General features: G+C 45.4%; 1 protein-coding gene across 3 annotated transcripts in view; it reads left to right on the top strand.

The window, feature by feature from the left end:
- The window catches only part of LOC147124932 (sodium- and chloride-dependent neutral and basic amino acid transporter B(0+)-like), a 67,367-nt gene that overhangs the window by 8,176 nt on the left and 43,196 nt on the right, over positions 1-15,995 (top strand). For all 3 annotated transcript variants that reach the window (XM_085994829.1, XM_085994847.1, XM_085994843.1), the window contains 2 exons: positions 4,626-4,793; positions 14,192-14,330. In XM_085994829.1, the coding sequence (XP_085850955.1) occupies positions 4,626-4,793; positions 14,192-14,330 (307 nt within the window). The remainder of the gene's footprint in view (positions 1-4,625; positions 4,794-14,191; positions 14,331-15,995) is intronic.

Consider the following 15,995-nt stretch of genomic DNA (forward strand, 5'->3'; position numbering starts at 1 on the left):
CAACTGTTTTACAACATGGAGGTCTAGTTGTGTCCTTCACTAGTTCCTGTTAAGAATGTCCTGTGCAAGCTGGGCCCGTGCCCGAGTATTTATACTCTCCCTGGACAGCGCCACCCGCAGACCGCTCAGTGTTATTTCATAAGTCTTTCTTTCATGAATGACTGATTCATGTCAATGGGCATGTCAGAAACTTAGCTGGTGGGTATCATCCAACAGGGTCAGGTTGGCGGTTTTGCAGCCGCGGCGGCGCTACTTAAAGGGCAGTTGTCGGGCGGCTATTTCTCTTTGGCTGACTGCCAGCACCTGCCCCTTTCCCCTTTGTTCTTCGGGGTGCTGGCTGCGATCGCTCAGCCAGGCACTCAATTTCTTGCGTGCCGGGCTGTGTTCCCGGCACCCTGTTCCCTGGTGGTCCAGCAGGGCCCCGGTGCACGCAACGCTAGGCCCCTCCCCTTTATTCAGGGGAGGGAGGTCTGCAATGACATGGCGCTACGTACCGGCACGCGTGGTGCTGTTGCACATGGTGCTGTGAAATTCACTGGTAGCGCCCCAAGGAGGGGGAGCGCTTCCAATAACGCCCCGCCTCCTGCTTGGGGCGCTACTCCTGAATTTACGGCACAAGGGCGCTAATTTTCTCAGGCAACGTTAGTGCCCCAAAGGGGCACCACCGAATTTTTCCTCCCAACTTTCTCACCAACATATTTTCACTGCTTTCCTCCTTTAGCCTCTGTACCGAGCAACTTCTCATCCATAGTGATTTCAATTTCCATCTCAACTCATCATGCCCTCTCGCCTCTGAGTTCACTGCCCTCCTATCCTCCCTTAATCTCTCCTTCCATCTAAAACACTATTCACAGCCACCCGCCTACCCTGATCCCTGGCCGACCCTCCCCCCCTCTGCGATCCCCGGCTCACAGCTAACCCCCGCAATCCCCGGCCCCTGCCGATGCTCTCTCCCCCCCTCCCGATCCCCAACCCCTGCCAATGTTTTTTCCCCCTTCCTGATCCACGACCTCTGCCAATTGCTGATCCTCCTCCCGATCCCCGACCTCTGCCGATTATTGATCCTGCTCCTGATCCCGATCCACAACCCCTGCCGATTGCTGATTGTCCTCCCATGATCCCACCCCTGGACTGGTCCCTTGCTTCTGAAGCCTAGATGCCTGCAGCCAGCCAGCCTCTCAATCTGGCTGGCTATGGGCGGGAATCCAAGGCCTCACATTCAAATCAGGCCCTGCCGTTAAAGTCAGCAGGGCCTGCGGGAAACCCAGCCTCCCGGGTTCCCCGCCAGCCTCGCAGGCGCCCCCGCTCCCAATTCAGCTAGCTGGGGTAAAATCCAGCCAGCTCTCTTGGCTGGCCTCCCACCTTGCACCCTCGTTAAACTTGAGGTCATCCAAAACTCTGCTGCCTGTATCCTAACTTGCACCAAGCCCGTTCACTCATTATTCCTGTGCTTGCTGACCTACTTTGGCTGCTGGTCCCACAACAACTCAATTTTAAAATTCTCATCCTTGTGTTTAAATCTCTCCATGGTCTCACCCCTCCCTTTTACTGTAACCTCGTCCAGCCATATAACCCTCTGAGATCTCTGCTCTCCTCCAATTCTGGCCAATTGAGCATCCCCAATTTTCTTCGTTCCACCATTGGCGGCTGTGCTTTCAGCTGCCGAGGCCCTAAGCTCTGGAAGTGCCTCCATAAACCTCTCTGCCATTCTACCTCTCTTTTCTCCTTTAAGACGCTCCTTAAAACCTACCTCTTTGACCAACCTGTCCTAATCTTTCTTTATGTGTCTCGGTGCCAAATTTTATTAGATAATTGCTCCTGTGTAACGCCTTGGGATGTTTTACTATGTTAAAGGCGCTATATAAATTCAAGTGGCTGTTGTTTTATAAGGACAGAGACATTACACTATGCAACACACAATGTATTATTCTGCTGCTACAATCAAGGTCTAAGTGCAGTAAATAGGCACATCCTGGGGTCAATTACAGGATCACTGTTTCTATTTATATTGACTGCTCCTTGTAAATCTTTGGCTCCTCTCCAAGGTCAGAAAATCGGCAGGAGTGACTGTCCCTCTTCCGCTTATTTTTTATACATAATATTTGTTTGAATTGCTTTGAATTTGTAACAAAATGCAACATCTAAAATGTGATGGATTTTATTTATAGAAAAAGAAAGATTTATATAGCATCTTTCACAACCTCAGGACATCCCAAAGAGCTTTACAACCAATTAAGTACTTTTGAAGTGTAGTCACTGTTGTAATGTCGGAAACGCAGCAGCCAATTTGTGCATAGCAAGCTCCCACACAAACAGTAATGTGATAATGACCAGATAATCTGTTTTTTATAGTGAAGTTGATTGAGCAATAAATATTGGCCAGGACGCCGGGGATAACTCCCCTGCTCTTCTTCAAAACAGTAGCGTGGGATCTTTTACGTCCACCTGAGAGAGCAGACGGGGCCTCAGTTTATCATCTCATCCGAAAGACGGCACCTCCAATAATGCAGCACTGGTGTGTCATCCTAGGTTTTTGTGTTCAAGTCTCTGGAGGGGAACTTGAACCAACAACCTTCTGACTCAGAGGCGAGAGTGCTGCCAACTGGGCCACAGCTAAAATTAAAAGCATTTGCATTAACCTGCTTTGCAATTAAGTCCAGCTATGAGATAATTCTAGAGGATGATGTAAACACAAAAACATAGCAAAAGGACTGTACACCATCCAACTCCCTGCCCCCAATTCACAGAGACTCCATACACCATCCAACTCCCTCCCCCCAATGCACAGAGACTCCATACACCATCCAACTCCCCACTCTTTCACAGAGACTCCATACACCATCCAACTCCCCACTCTTTCACAGAGACTCCATACATCATCCAACTCCCCACTCTTTCACAGAGACTCCATACACCATTCAACTCCCCACTCTTTCACAGAGGCTCCATACATCATCCAACTCCCCACTCTTTCACAGAGACTCCATACACCATTCAACTCCCCACTCTTTCACAGAGGCTCCATACATCATCCAACTCCCCACTCTTTCACAGAGACTCCATACACCATTCAACTCCCCACTCTTTCACAGAGGCTCCATACATCATCCAACTCCCCACTCTTTCACAGAGGCTCCATACACCATTCAACTCCCCACTCTTTCAGAGGCTCCACACACCATCCAACTCCCCACTCTTTCACAGAGGCTCCATACATCATCCAACTCCCCACTCTTTCACAGAGACTCCATACACCATTCAACTCCCCACTCTTTCACAGAGGCTCCATACATCATCCAACTCCCCACTCTTTCACAGAGACTCCATACACCATTCAACTCCCCACTCTTTCACAGAGGCTCCATACATCATCCAACTCCCCACTCTTTCACAGAGGCTCCATACACCATCCAACTCCCCACTCTTTCACAGAGACTCCATACATCATCCAACTCCCCACTCTTTCAGAGGCTCCACACACCATCCAACTCCCCACTCTTTCACAGAGGCTCCATACATCATCCAACTCCCCACTCTTTCACAGAGACTCCATACATCATCCAACTCCCCACTCTTTCACAGAGACTCCATACATCATCCAACTCCCCACTCTTTCACAGAGGCTCCATACATCATCCAACTCCCCACTCTTTCACAGAGGCTCCATACATCATCCAACTCCCCACTCTTTCACAGAGACTCCACACACCATTCAACTCCCCACTCTTTCACAGAGACTCCATACATCATCCAACTCCCCACTCTTTCACAGAGGCTCCATACATCATCCAACTCCCCACTCTTTCACAGAGACTCCATACATCATCCAACTCCCCACTCTTTCACAGAGGCTCCATACATCATCCAACTCCCCACTCTTTCAGAGGCTCCACACACCATCCAACTCCCCACTCTTTCACAGAGACTCCATACACCATTCAACTCCCCACTCTTTCACAGAGGCTCCATACATCATCCAACTCCCCACTCTTTCACAGAGACTCCATACATCATCCAACTCCCCACTCTTTCACAGAGGCTCCATACATCATCCAACTCCCCACTCTTTCACAGAGACTCCATACATCATCCAACTCCCCACTCTTTCACAGAGACACCATACATCATCCAACTCCCCACTCTTTCACAGAGACTCCATACATCATCCAACTCCCCACTCTTTCACAGAGACTCCACACACCATCCAACTCCCCACTCTTTCACAGAGACTCCATACATCATCCAACTCCCCACTCTTTCACAGAGACTCCACACATCATCCAACTCCCCACTCTTTCACAGAGACTCCATACATCATCCAACTCCCCACTCTTTCACAGAGGCTCCAGACACCATCCAACTCCCCACTCTTTCACAGAGGCACTCTCCTCCAGCTCTCTCAGTTCATCCTGGCACTCTTCCCCATCCTCTATTCAATGTGTTACTCTCCTTCTCCTCCCTCAGTTCTAGAGAATTATGGACACACAAATGACAGAAGAACTGACCAAGCAGAACGACTGCAAGAAAACAAAATTGGTTTATCCGACCAGCTGAATACGTGAAAAAACAATTATTTCAAATGAATAGGTTCTAATTTAAATGTCTCTTTCTCGATCTGTTTAAAGGTGTGGGTATCACCATGGTCCTTGTGTCAACATTTGTGACCATTTACTACAACTGTATCATCGGCTACAGCCTGTTCTACTTGTTTGCTTCCTTCCAATCCCCCCTGCCGTGGGCAGACTGCTTCAGTTGGTGGGGAGCAGATGAAACATGCAGCAGGACTCTCAAAGGTACTGTGTTAACTTCTACTGGGTAAAGTACAGACACCGACTGTTCATTTTTCATTCTATCAGTCTGAGTGAATAAGAAAAGTTGACAATAATTTAAGTAGTCATCTTCATTTTGATCGTGTGGAAAGCATCTCAAGGTGTAGAAGATAAGATTTTAAGCAAGTGCAGGAGGCAGGGGAAGGGGGAGGGGAGGAAAGAACAAAAGGGAAGGTCTGTGATAGAGTGGAAGGCAGGAGTGATTCAATGACAAAGGGTATGATAGTACAAATCAAAAGGAGATGGTAATGGGACAAGTAAAGAAACAAAAGATGGGCTAGAAGAGGTGCAAATGGGAATGGCAGAATCATCAACAGCTGCCATGTTAGAAAATGGGGGCAGAGGTTATGGTCTGAAATTGTTGAACTCGATGTTGAGTCCAGAAGGCTGTAAAGTGCCAATCGAAAGAAGAGGTGCTGTTCCTCGAGCTTACGTTGAACTTCATTGGAATAGTGTAGGAGGCCGAGGACAGAGAGGCCAGAGTGGGAGTGGAGCAGTGAATTAAAGTGACAGGCGACCGGAAGCTCGGGGTCACGCTTACGGATTGTACAGAGGTGTTCCGCAAAGTGGTCACCCAATCTCCATTTGGTCTCCCCGATGTTGAGGAGACCGCATCGTGAGCAGTAATCTTTTAAATTTGAGTGCTGAGCTATTTAAAATCTGGAAGTCCTAATAAATATTTTTTGAGCTATCAAAGTGAGCGAATCAATTTGAAAATCTCAGGGAAGTCACTGGTCACTTTGAATTTCTAAGAAACAGCTTATTAATCGACTCAATGCACGGAAAATATGTAAGCATATAATATGGCTATTACTTATTTGTTTGTTATTTCATAAAATACGAACATACGAACATACAAATTAGGAGCAGGAGTAGGCCACTCAGCCCTTCGAGCCTGCGCCGCCATTCAATAAGATCATGGCTGATCTGATTACTCCACATTCCCGCCTACCCCCGATAACTTTTCACCCCCTTGCTTACCAAGAATCTATCTACCTCTGCCTTAAAAATATTCAAAGACTCTGCTTTCACTGCCCTCTGAGGAAGAGAGTTCCAAAGACTCACGACCCTCTGTGAGAAACAATTTCTCCTCTCTGTCTTAAATGGGCGACCCCTTATTTTTAAACAGTGACCCCTAGTTCCAGATTCTCCCACAAGAGGAAACATCTTCTCCACATCCACCCTGTCAGGACCCTCAGGATCTTATATGTTTCAATCAAGTCACCTCTTATTCTTCTAAACTCCAGCGGATACAAGCCTAGCCTGTCCAACCTTTCCTCATAAGACAACCCGCCCATTCCAGGTATTAGTCTAGTAAACCTTCTCTGAACTGCTTCCAATGCATTTAGGTCCTTCCTTAAATAAGGAGACTAATACTGTACACAGTACTGCAGATGTGGTCTCACCAATGCCCTGTATAACTGAAGCATAACCTCCCTACTTTTGCATTCAATTCCCCTCGCAATAAACGATAACCTTCTATTAGCTTTCCTAATTACCTGCTGTACCTGCATAGTAACCTTTTGTGATTCATGCACTAGGACACCCAGATTCCTCTGCATCTCAGAGCTCTGCAATCTCTCACCATTTAGATAATATGCTTCTTTTTTATTCTTCCTGCCAAAATGGACTTCACATTTTCCCACATTATACTCCATTTTTGCCCACTCACTTAACTTACCTATATCCCTTTATAGCCTCCTTATGTCCTCTTCACAATTTACTTTCCTACCTATCTTTGTGTCATCAGCAAATTTAGCAACCATACCTTCAGTCCCTTCATCCAAGTCATTTATATAAATTGTTAAAAAGTTGAGGCCCCAGCACTGATCCCTGTGGCACACCACTCGTTACATCTTGCGAATCAGAAAATGACCCATTTATGTCTACTCTCTGTTTCCTGTTAGCTAGTCAATCTTCTATCCATGCCAATATGTTACCCCCTACACCATGAGCTTTGATTTTCCGCAATAACCTTTAATATGGCACCTTATCAAATGCCTTCTGGAAATCTAAGTACAGTACATCCATTTATATGAGGTCTGATACAATACTTTACTGCTTGCAAAGGCTGGAATGAGATAGCAGGAACGCATAGGATTTGTGCAGGAGCTAAAAGCTATGACCAGATAGGGTTTGCTTCTCATTTCCCACGCACATTACTGAAAGCTTACCTAGATCTCAAGGAAAGGGTAGACACTTGCAAAAATATGGACAGTTGAGAATTGGTCCATAAGATATGAGGGCCAATATAATCTGAAGTCAGAAGGTTAGAATAGACCCAAAATTGTAACAGTCTTAATATCTGTGTGTGAGGGATTGGGTGCAGGGGCCTGGTTTGGAATGGAACAGGGAGCCTGCGGCATCGGCTCATGATTGGAGGGAGCAGGGAGGCAGGGGTTTGGCCCCAGGGCAATAGTTGGGCTGGGAGCTCAATGATTGGTCCCTGCTTACAGTGTGAGCAATAATATATTAGCAATCACATGGTTAGCACAGACCAATCAGATCTGTGGCGCACAATGGACAGTTGTGGGGAAAGCTCTTTTTATATAAATACCAAGTAGATGAATTATTGCAGTATTATAAATTACCTAATTACCCAGTAGACAACCCTTCAACAAGGTTTTCTTCCCTCATCAGCTTTTCTCTTCATACCCAACAACTGGGTTTCTCTGTCTCTCATTTCACCCACACGATCATCTCCAACATCTTTCCCACCCAGAGCATCTCTCTCTATCTCTTTCCCCTCTCCAATCATTATCTGTCTCTCTTCTTTCCCGTCCCACATTGATGCTGAAATAAATAGAAATTCATTCACCCTGATACATATATGAATCGGGTTACATTTATATTCCCCTTACCACTCCCTATGACTCACATCCCGTCCTTAATCTACTATAATTACTGTCAGCAAATTACATGGAACTTTTAACTTATGGTTTTCCCTATTCATTGTTGGAGTATGGCAATAACTTTATCCAGTCAGGCAGACAGGTGAGGGGTGATATCTGACCCTTATTATACAGACTGGGGCTGTGGGGAATGTCTGATCTTATTATACAGACTGGGGCTGTAGGTGATGTCTCACCTTATAATACAAACTGGGACTGTGGGTGATGTCTGACCTTATTATACAGACTGGGGCTATGAAGTTTAACCCTGGCTAGACTAGGAGACTGGCCATTGTCTGACTTTGGTTTTGAAGTTTGTGATTGGAAATCCATTACAATATGGCCATTCAAATAAATGCTGCCATACTGAAATGGTTTACCAATGATGAATCATAGAATCATAGAAGTTTACAGCACAGAAGGAGGCCATTCAGCCCATCATGTCTGTGCTGGCTGAAAAATAGCTATCCAGCCTAATCCCACTTTCTAGCTCTTGGTCTGTAGCCCTGTAGGCCACGGCATTTCAAATGCATATCCAAGTACTTTTTAAATGCAGTGAGGATTTCTGCCTCTACCACCCTTTCAGGCAGTAAGTTCCAGACCTCCACCACCCTCTGGGTGAAAAATTTCTCCTCAACTGATGGAAATTCTGTCATTAACGCTGGGTGTGGGGGATGCCCGTTTGTCCCTGGCATGCAGCATTACAATGTGCGGCAGAACAGCCATTTACATTTCTAAAGAACCAAAAAGTTAAGTAATTGATTGCACGGTGACCAATTTCATTCACTTCTGTGCCCTTTGTTAAAATTTTCATTTCCCCCCCTCCTCCCCCCCGCCGCCAAGAGTTTAATAAATAGCACAGAGACCACCTGCCATACTACGAGGGCTGCTGCAGCCAATCTCCAACTTCTCCAGGTCAATTCCCTGCTGGACACTGCGGAGCCCCTTCCTAAAAAATGCGATTTAGCTCAAAACGCAGAAAATCAGCTTGACCTAATGGGCACAGAGTAGCAGCTCTGCCAAAGATCCATGTTTGTAAATAAACCAAGCTGATGTGTCTACCGGACCTTGCAAGGTGGCTTTGGATATATCAATGTCTACCTCTGCAACCTCCTCCAACCTTATATCCCCCCTGACACCCTTCAGTTCTCCAGCTCTAGCCTTCTCTGTTTTACTCCACCCTTTGCCCCATCATAGCTGATAGAGCTTTACTCTCTGGAACTCTCCCTAAATTCTTCTACCTCCCTACTCATCTCTCTACCATTAAAATGGCCAACTCATATCGATTAATATTATCTGATAACTGATGATTTTATTTTTTAGGCTAGTAAGACGATTCTTCTATAGATAAAGGATATTCTCTATATAACAGAAAATGCTGGAAAAACTCAGCAGGTCAGGCAACATCCGTGGAGAGAAATTTGAGTTGACGTTTCGGGTCGAACCCTTCTTCAAAACTGGAAAGAAAAGAAATTAGATCGAAGGCAGGGCTGCGATCGGACAAAATAAGTGAAAGAAACAAAAGAGCTAGACGTGATGGTAATAGGCTGAGATTAGGTGTAAAGTGTACTGGCAGGGCAAGAGATAGCTGCCAGGTGTGAGAGAGAAACAAAAGGAAAGGGGGGAGGGGGGGAAAGGAGTGGAAAAATTACAAGAAAAAATGTGTAATAGGGGCCGAGGTTATGATCTGAAGTTGTTGAACTCGATATTGAGTCCGGAAGGCTGCAGAGTGCCTAATCGGAAGATGAGGTGCTGTTCCTCGAGTTTACGTTGAGCTTCCGTGGAACAATACAAGAGGCCAAGGATGGTGAGGTCCGAGTGGGAATGGAGCGGTGAATTAAAATGACAGGCGACCGGAAGCTCGGGGTCACCCTTACGGACTGAACGGAGGTGTTCCGCAAAGCGGTCACCCAATCTGCGTTTGGTCTCCCCAATGTAGAGGAGACCGCATTGTGAGCAGCGAATACAGTATACTAGATTGCGAGAAGTACAAGTAAATCGCTGTTTCACCTGGAAGGGGTGTTTGGGGCCCTGGACACCTCCGTTCAGTCCGTAAGGGTGACCCCGAGCTTCCGGTCGCCTGTCATTTTAATTCACCGCTCCATTCCCACTCGGACCTCACCATCCTTGGCCTCTTGTATTGTTCCAAGGAAGCTCAACGTAAACTCGAGGAACAGCACCTCATCTTCCGATTAGGCACTCTGCAGCCTTCCGGACTCAATATCGAGTTCAACAATTTCAGATCATAACCTCGGCCCCTATTACACATTTCTTCTTGTAATTTTTCCACTCCTTTCCCCCCTCCCCCCTTTCCTTTTGTTTCTCTCTCACACCTGGCAGCTATCTCTTGCCCTGCCAGTACACTTTAAACCTAATCTCAGCCTATTACCATCTCATCTAGCTCTTTTGTTTCTTTCACTTCTCTTGTCCGATCGCAGCCCTGCCTTCGATCTAATTTCTTTTCTTTCCAGTTTTGAAGAAGGGTTCGACCTGAAACGTCAACTCAAATTTCTCTCCACGGATGTTGCCTGACCTGCTGAGTTTTTCCAGCATTTTCTGTTGTTATTTCGGATTTCCAACATCTGCAGTATTTTGCTAAGGATATTCTCTAACTTGTTAGTGCTCCACAGTGCTGACCTTTTGTAAGCTCCACACTTGGCCTGTGAGGTACTTTTCCTTAACATGCAAATTCCTGCTGCTATCAAAGTGGCACCTGGGAAAGTTAATGCAGGAAAGAGAGGGTTTCCGTACTGAGAACCTAGGATGTGCAGAGGCCTGGTGGAATGCGTTGTGCTGTTTATGGAGGGGGAAGCTGTGGTAGTCAAGTTTATGGATAAATTGGTGATTCCTTTGTGACGTTTTCTGATATGCCACGGGAGTTATTTTTAGGGTGATATAGTAGGATCGGCGAGGAACTGTTATGGTGATTGTATACTGGATTTTTGTTTTTTGCTGGTATGTGCTTGGGAAGAAATTAATTCTGGTAGAATGGGATTAGAGAGAAAATTTACATTGGGAAACATTTTGTCTAACATGATTGACAATAATGAAAGTGGGAAATAACCAAAATAACTAAATAGAAAGTAGAAAAACACAGGGTTAACGAGTGAGAGAAGAAAAGGCATTTAACCAACAACAGGAAACTTTCGTTTACCGACACCTAAATAACCAGAAATCTTGGTTAACTGGCAAAATTCAGGAGTAGGTTCAGGTAAGTTTTATTACTTGCCTTCCTCGATCTGTTGCTGTGCAAGGGTGTGGCTGCAGCTGTTGCTAAGCTACAGAGACGCTTGGAACTTGTGGCCATTGTTCTGAACCTGTTGCTAAGCAACAGGGTTTGTTGCTTTATACGGAGCTCTCAGCTCCATATCTTTTACTATAGCTTTCGGTTATCCAGAATTTTTGATGAACCGGCACCACGTCGGTCCCGTCGGTGCCGGATAAAAAAAAGTTTCCTGAACAAAGAAAAAAACTGACAAGTAGGGGGTAAAATTGGTCTTTGCCCAGAACACAAAACAAATGATAGTGAATTGGCAGCTCATTTTACACTATGAAGTCAGTGGAAAAGACACCCATTTTGCACTATTGCTGAAAACCAATTTGAACTCCATAGTCTTAACAGTCATGAGCTAGCTGTTGGTCATGGTATGGACCATAACCATGGCAGACCCAAGAAATTTTACTCTAAAGGTAGACATGGGAAGCCGTTAACCTTTACCCATGATCCACAAGGATGTGAGAAAAAGGTTGCCATAAAAATCATCTGTTATCATAGGAAAAGGGTTGCCATGTGTTCCCATGGGATTACCGTGGGGTCAGGTGCTATCTCTCTGTAGGAGTGAGTGAAGGTAAGCATGCAGGTGCAACAGGCGGTTAAGAAGGCAAATGGTATGCTGGCCTTCATAGCGAGAGGATTCGAGTACAGGAGCAAGGATGTCTTGCTGCAGTTGTACAGGGCCTTGGTGAGACCACACCTTGAGTATTGTGTGCAGTTTTGGTCGCCTTATCTGAGGAAGGATGTTCTTGCCATGGAGGGAGTGCAGCGAAGATTCACCAGACTGATACCTGGGATGGCAGGAGTGACGTATGAAGAGAGATTGGGTCGATTGGGCTTATATTCGCTAGAGTTTAGAAGAATGAGAGGGGATCTCATTGAAACTTATAAAATTCTAACAGGACTAGACAGACTAGATGCAGGAAGGCTGTTCCCGATGGCGGGGGAGTCCAGAACCAGTCTAAGGATAAGGGGTAAGCCAGTTAGGACTGAGATGAGGAGGAATTTCTTCACCCAGAGAGTGGTGAACCTGTGGAATTCTCTACAACAGAAGACAGTTGAAGCCAATTCATTAAATATATTCAAGAAGAAGTTAGATATATTTCTTAAGGCTAAGGGGATCAAGGGATATGGGGAGAAAGCAGGGACAGGGTACGGAATTTGGATGATCAGCCATGATCGCACTGAATGGCGGAACAGGCTCAAGGAGCCGAATGGCCTACTCCTGCTTCTATCTTCTATGTTTCTATGTTTCTATGAAAGTGCACTAAACCTGAGCTTTCAGTAGAAACACATTAAAGCCCTAAAGTTGTTTAATATCCTGATGGCCTACTCTGATAATCATGGCTCATTAAAGGAACTTTTTATGCTTTAATGCCTTAATCTAATATTGTGGTTAGTAGCTTTACATAAACTATCAAATAAAATCTACCATTACATGCAGAGTGACCACCATAATACATATGACACACTGTAATAGATATGATGCTCCGTAATACAACAGGGATACTATAATATACGAGGTGCATCATAATATATGGGCTGCACAGTAATACATGGGGTGCACTGTAATACATGGGGTTCACTGTAATACATGGGGTGCACTGTAATACATGGGGTTCACTGTAATACATGGGGTTCACTGTAATACATGGGGTGCACTGTAATACATGGGGTTCACTGTAATACATGGGGTGCACTGTAATACATGGGGTTCACTGTAATACATGGGGTTCACTGTAATACATGGGGTGCACTGTAATACATGGGGTTCACTGTAATACATGGGGTGCACAGTAATACATGGGGCGCACTGTAATAGATGGGGTTCACTGTAATACATGGGGTGCACTGTAATACATGGGGTTCACTGTAATACATGGGGTGCACTGTAATACATGGGGTTCACTGTAATACATGGGGTGCACTGTAATACATGGGGTTCACTGTAATACATGGGGTTCACTGTAATACATGGGGTGCACTGTAATACATGGGGTTCACTGTAATACATGGGGTGCACTGTAAGACATGGGGTGCACTGTAATACATGGGGTTCACTGTAATACATGGGGTGCACTGTAATACATGGGGTGCACTGTAAGACATGGGGTGCACTGTAAGACATGGGGTGCACTGTAAGACATGGGGTTCACTGTAATACATGGGGTGTACTGTAAGACATGGGGTGCACTGTAAGACATGGGGTTCACTGTAATACATGGGCTGCACTGTAAGACATGGGCTGCACTGTAAGACATGGGGTGTACTGTAAGACATGGGGTGCACTGTAATACATGGGGTTCACTGTAAGACATGGGGTGTACTGTAAGACATGGGGTGCACTGTAATACATGGGGTTCACTGTAATACATGGGGTTCACTGTAATACATACTTCTGAATATTTTAAATCCACATATTGTTTATTATAACAAAGCCACTAATTTATGTTTTCACAAAAAACTCACTGGAACTAAAATACTGATTAAAAAATTCATAGGATCCGTTGTGGCAAAAATGAAAGTTGACTTATTCAATCACTGTAAACCGATGGCCGAAATGCAATCAGAATCTGGGAACACCAGCAAAAATCCCATGTAATAAAACAGATCAGACTTCTTCATTCAAAATAAAACAGTGGTCCTGATTATATGACAATAAATGGCAGCATCATTACCAATAAAATGTTCTTTGAAACACATAGGTGTCAGCTGGGGCTCAGCGGTAGCACTCTCACCTCTCAGTCAGAAGGTTGTGGGTTCAAGTCCCGCTCCACAAGATTTGAGCACAAAATCTAGGCTGATACTCCAGTGCAGTGCTGAGGGAGTGCTACACTGTTAGAAGTGCTGTCTTTTGATGAAACATTAAACCGAGGCCCCATCTGCCCCCTCAGGTTTTCATTAAAGGTCTCATGACACTACTTCAAAGACAAGCAGGGGAGTTCTCCCTGGTCCCTTGACCAATATTTTCCCTACAACAACATCACTCATAAAGCTGATTATCTGATCATTTATCACATTGCTGTTTGTGGGACCTTGTTGTGCGCAAATTGGCTGCTGTGTTTCCTACACTACAACAATGACTACACCTCAAAAGTACTTCATTGGCTTTAACGAATTTTGGGAACCTCAGGTTGTGAATGGAGCTATATAAATACAAGTCTTTCTTTCTTTGTTTCACATTCCACATTTTCTAGATCCACTCTGCAATCTCACTCTGGATGATGGATATTTTGAAATAGTTAATACAACATGGCTGCAGGCAAACAATGAAACTTGCACAAATGGATCAGAAATCTACATTCCTCACCAGGGTCCAAGTGAGCAATACTGGGAGTAAGTAAATTGCTACAGATAGTTGCACCTAGAACCTGCACAGTTGTACCAGTAGCTTCCTCTTGGGAAGGTCAGTTGGGTGAATGTCCTGTTTAATGAGTGAAAAGCTGTTTGATTTAGATAGAGGTACTATTTACATTGGGAGATACAGTGACTTACCCAGGGAGTTTTAACAGTGCTTTGTAAGGCAGTCGATGAAGCACTGTCAGGAACTACTTCAAATCAGCTCTCCAGGAAATCTCATCAGCACTCACTGTTTAAATAAAACTTTGCACTGCTATGTTTTCAATTATATGACTTAATTATTTAATTTAATTATTCTGACACAAATAATATTTTGGGATAAAGTATATGAGTAATTTGAGACATGCAACTGGAATTTTCCCAGTCCCGAGCATGCAGGGTTGGGGGTAGGTCAGAAGTAAAATTTGCAGAAATTGCCAGCGTGTCAGGAACCTGCCATCATCCCGCCGACTTCCACATTTAACTAGGGCAGACCCACTTAAGAGAGGTGGGCGACCTCATTGAAATACTTAACTGCTTGTTGAGAGATCCTTAAGAGGCTTTTTAACATCAGGTTTTGATTTAACTTCTTGAGCACGGAATTCACGCACCTCGAGAACCTCGCCTGTGAAGGGGAGGCGGAAGCTCAGTGGTCATTATGCGAGTCCATTAATTGACAGCAAGAAAAACACATAAATGCTCCCACATTACAGCTGCTTCCTTGTCTAATGGAAAGGCTCTTGCTGACTCCATTTTGTGCAGAGATTTAGCTGTCAGGAGTTTGCTTGTCATTTCTGCAACCTCGGAAGTCACTCTCACCACATGGCTAGTCACTATCACAACATTGAGAGATTGGGCCTCTGATCTCCACTTTACACCTGCCATCTATTAGGTCAGCATGGGTGCTGCTTGTGCTGTCTCACCTTGGACCTCAGAATCAGCACCAACAACACCAGCCACACCAGCAACAGCATCCACAACACCAGCAGCAGCAACCGCAACAGCAGCCTTCTCCTCAATGACCTGATGCTCCACAAGAGGGGGTCAGCGCAGGGCTGCACCGTGCTGGAGGCAATACCCCCAACGCAGGGTATACAGGCAGATGGTGAGATTCCTCAACATGACTGAACAGCAGTGCTTCAGGAGGCTCAGGCTTTCGCGCCAGGTCATTGCAGACATTTGCATATTGCTAGAACAAGACCTGCTGCCCAGAGGACCTGGTGGACACTCCTTACCAGTGGCTGTCAAAGTCTTCACCTCAGGCTCCTTCCAGGGATTTGCAGTAGACATTTACAGGATCTCGTAGTCGGCCGCTCACAGATGCATCACACAGGTCACCGATGTCATGTTTGACAGGTCAGCCAATTATGTAAACTTTGCCACTGATGAAGCCAGTGTTACTGAGCGGGCGCTCAGCTTTGCGGCTCTGGCTGGCTTCCCACAGGTGCAGGGCATCATTTACTGCACACGTGTGGCCATCAAGGCACCCCCACATCACCCAGGAGTGTTTGTTAACTGGAAGGGCTTCCACTCCCTCAATGTGCAGCTTGTCTGCAACCATAAAAAGATTATCATGCATGTGTGCACCAGATTCCCTGGCAGCTGTCATGACTTTTTTGAGCTGCGCCAGTCCACCCTTTCTCAGGTCTTCGCACCTCCAAA

This window comes from Somniosus microcephalus, chromosome 1 (assembly GCF_052327205.1).
Source record: "Somniosus microcephalus isolate GS21.2 chromosome 1, FLI_Smic_1.0, whole genome shotgun sequence".
Classification (NCBI taxonomy): Eukaryota; Metazoa; Chordata; class Chondrichthyes; order Squaliformes; family Somniosidae; genus Somniosus; species Somniosus microcephalus.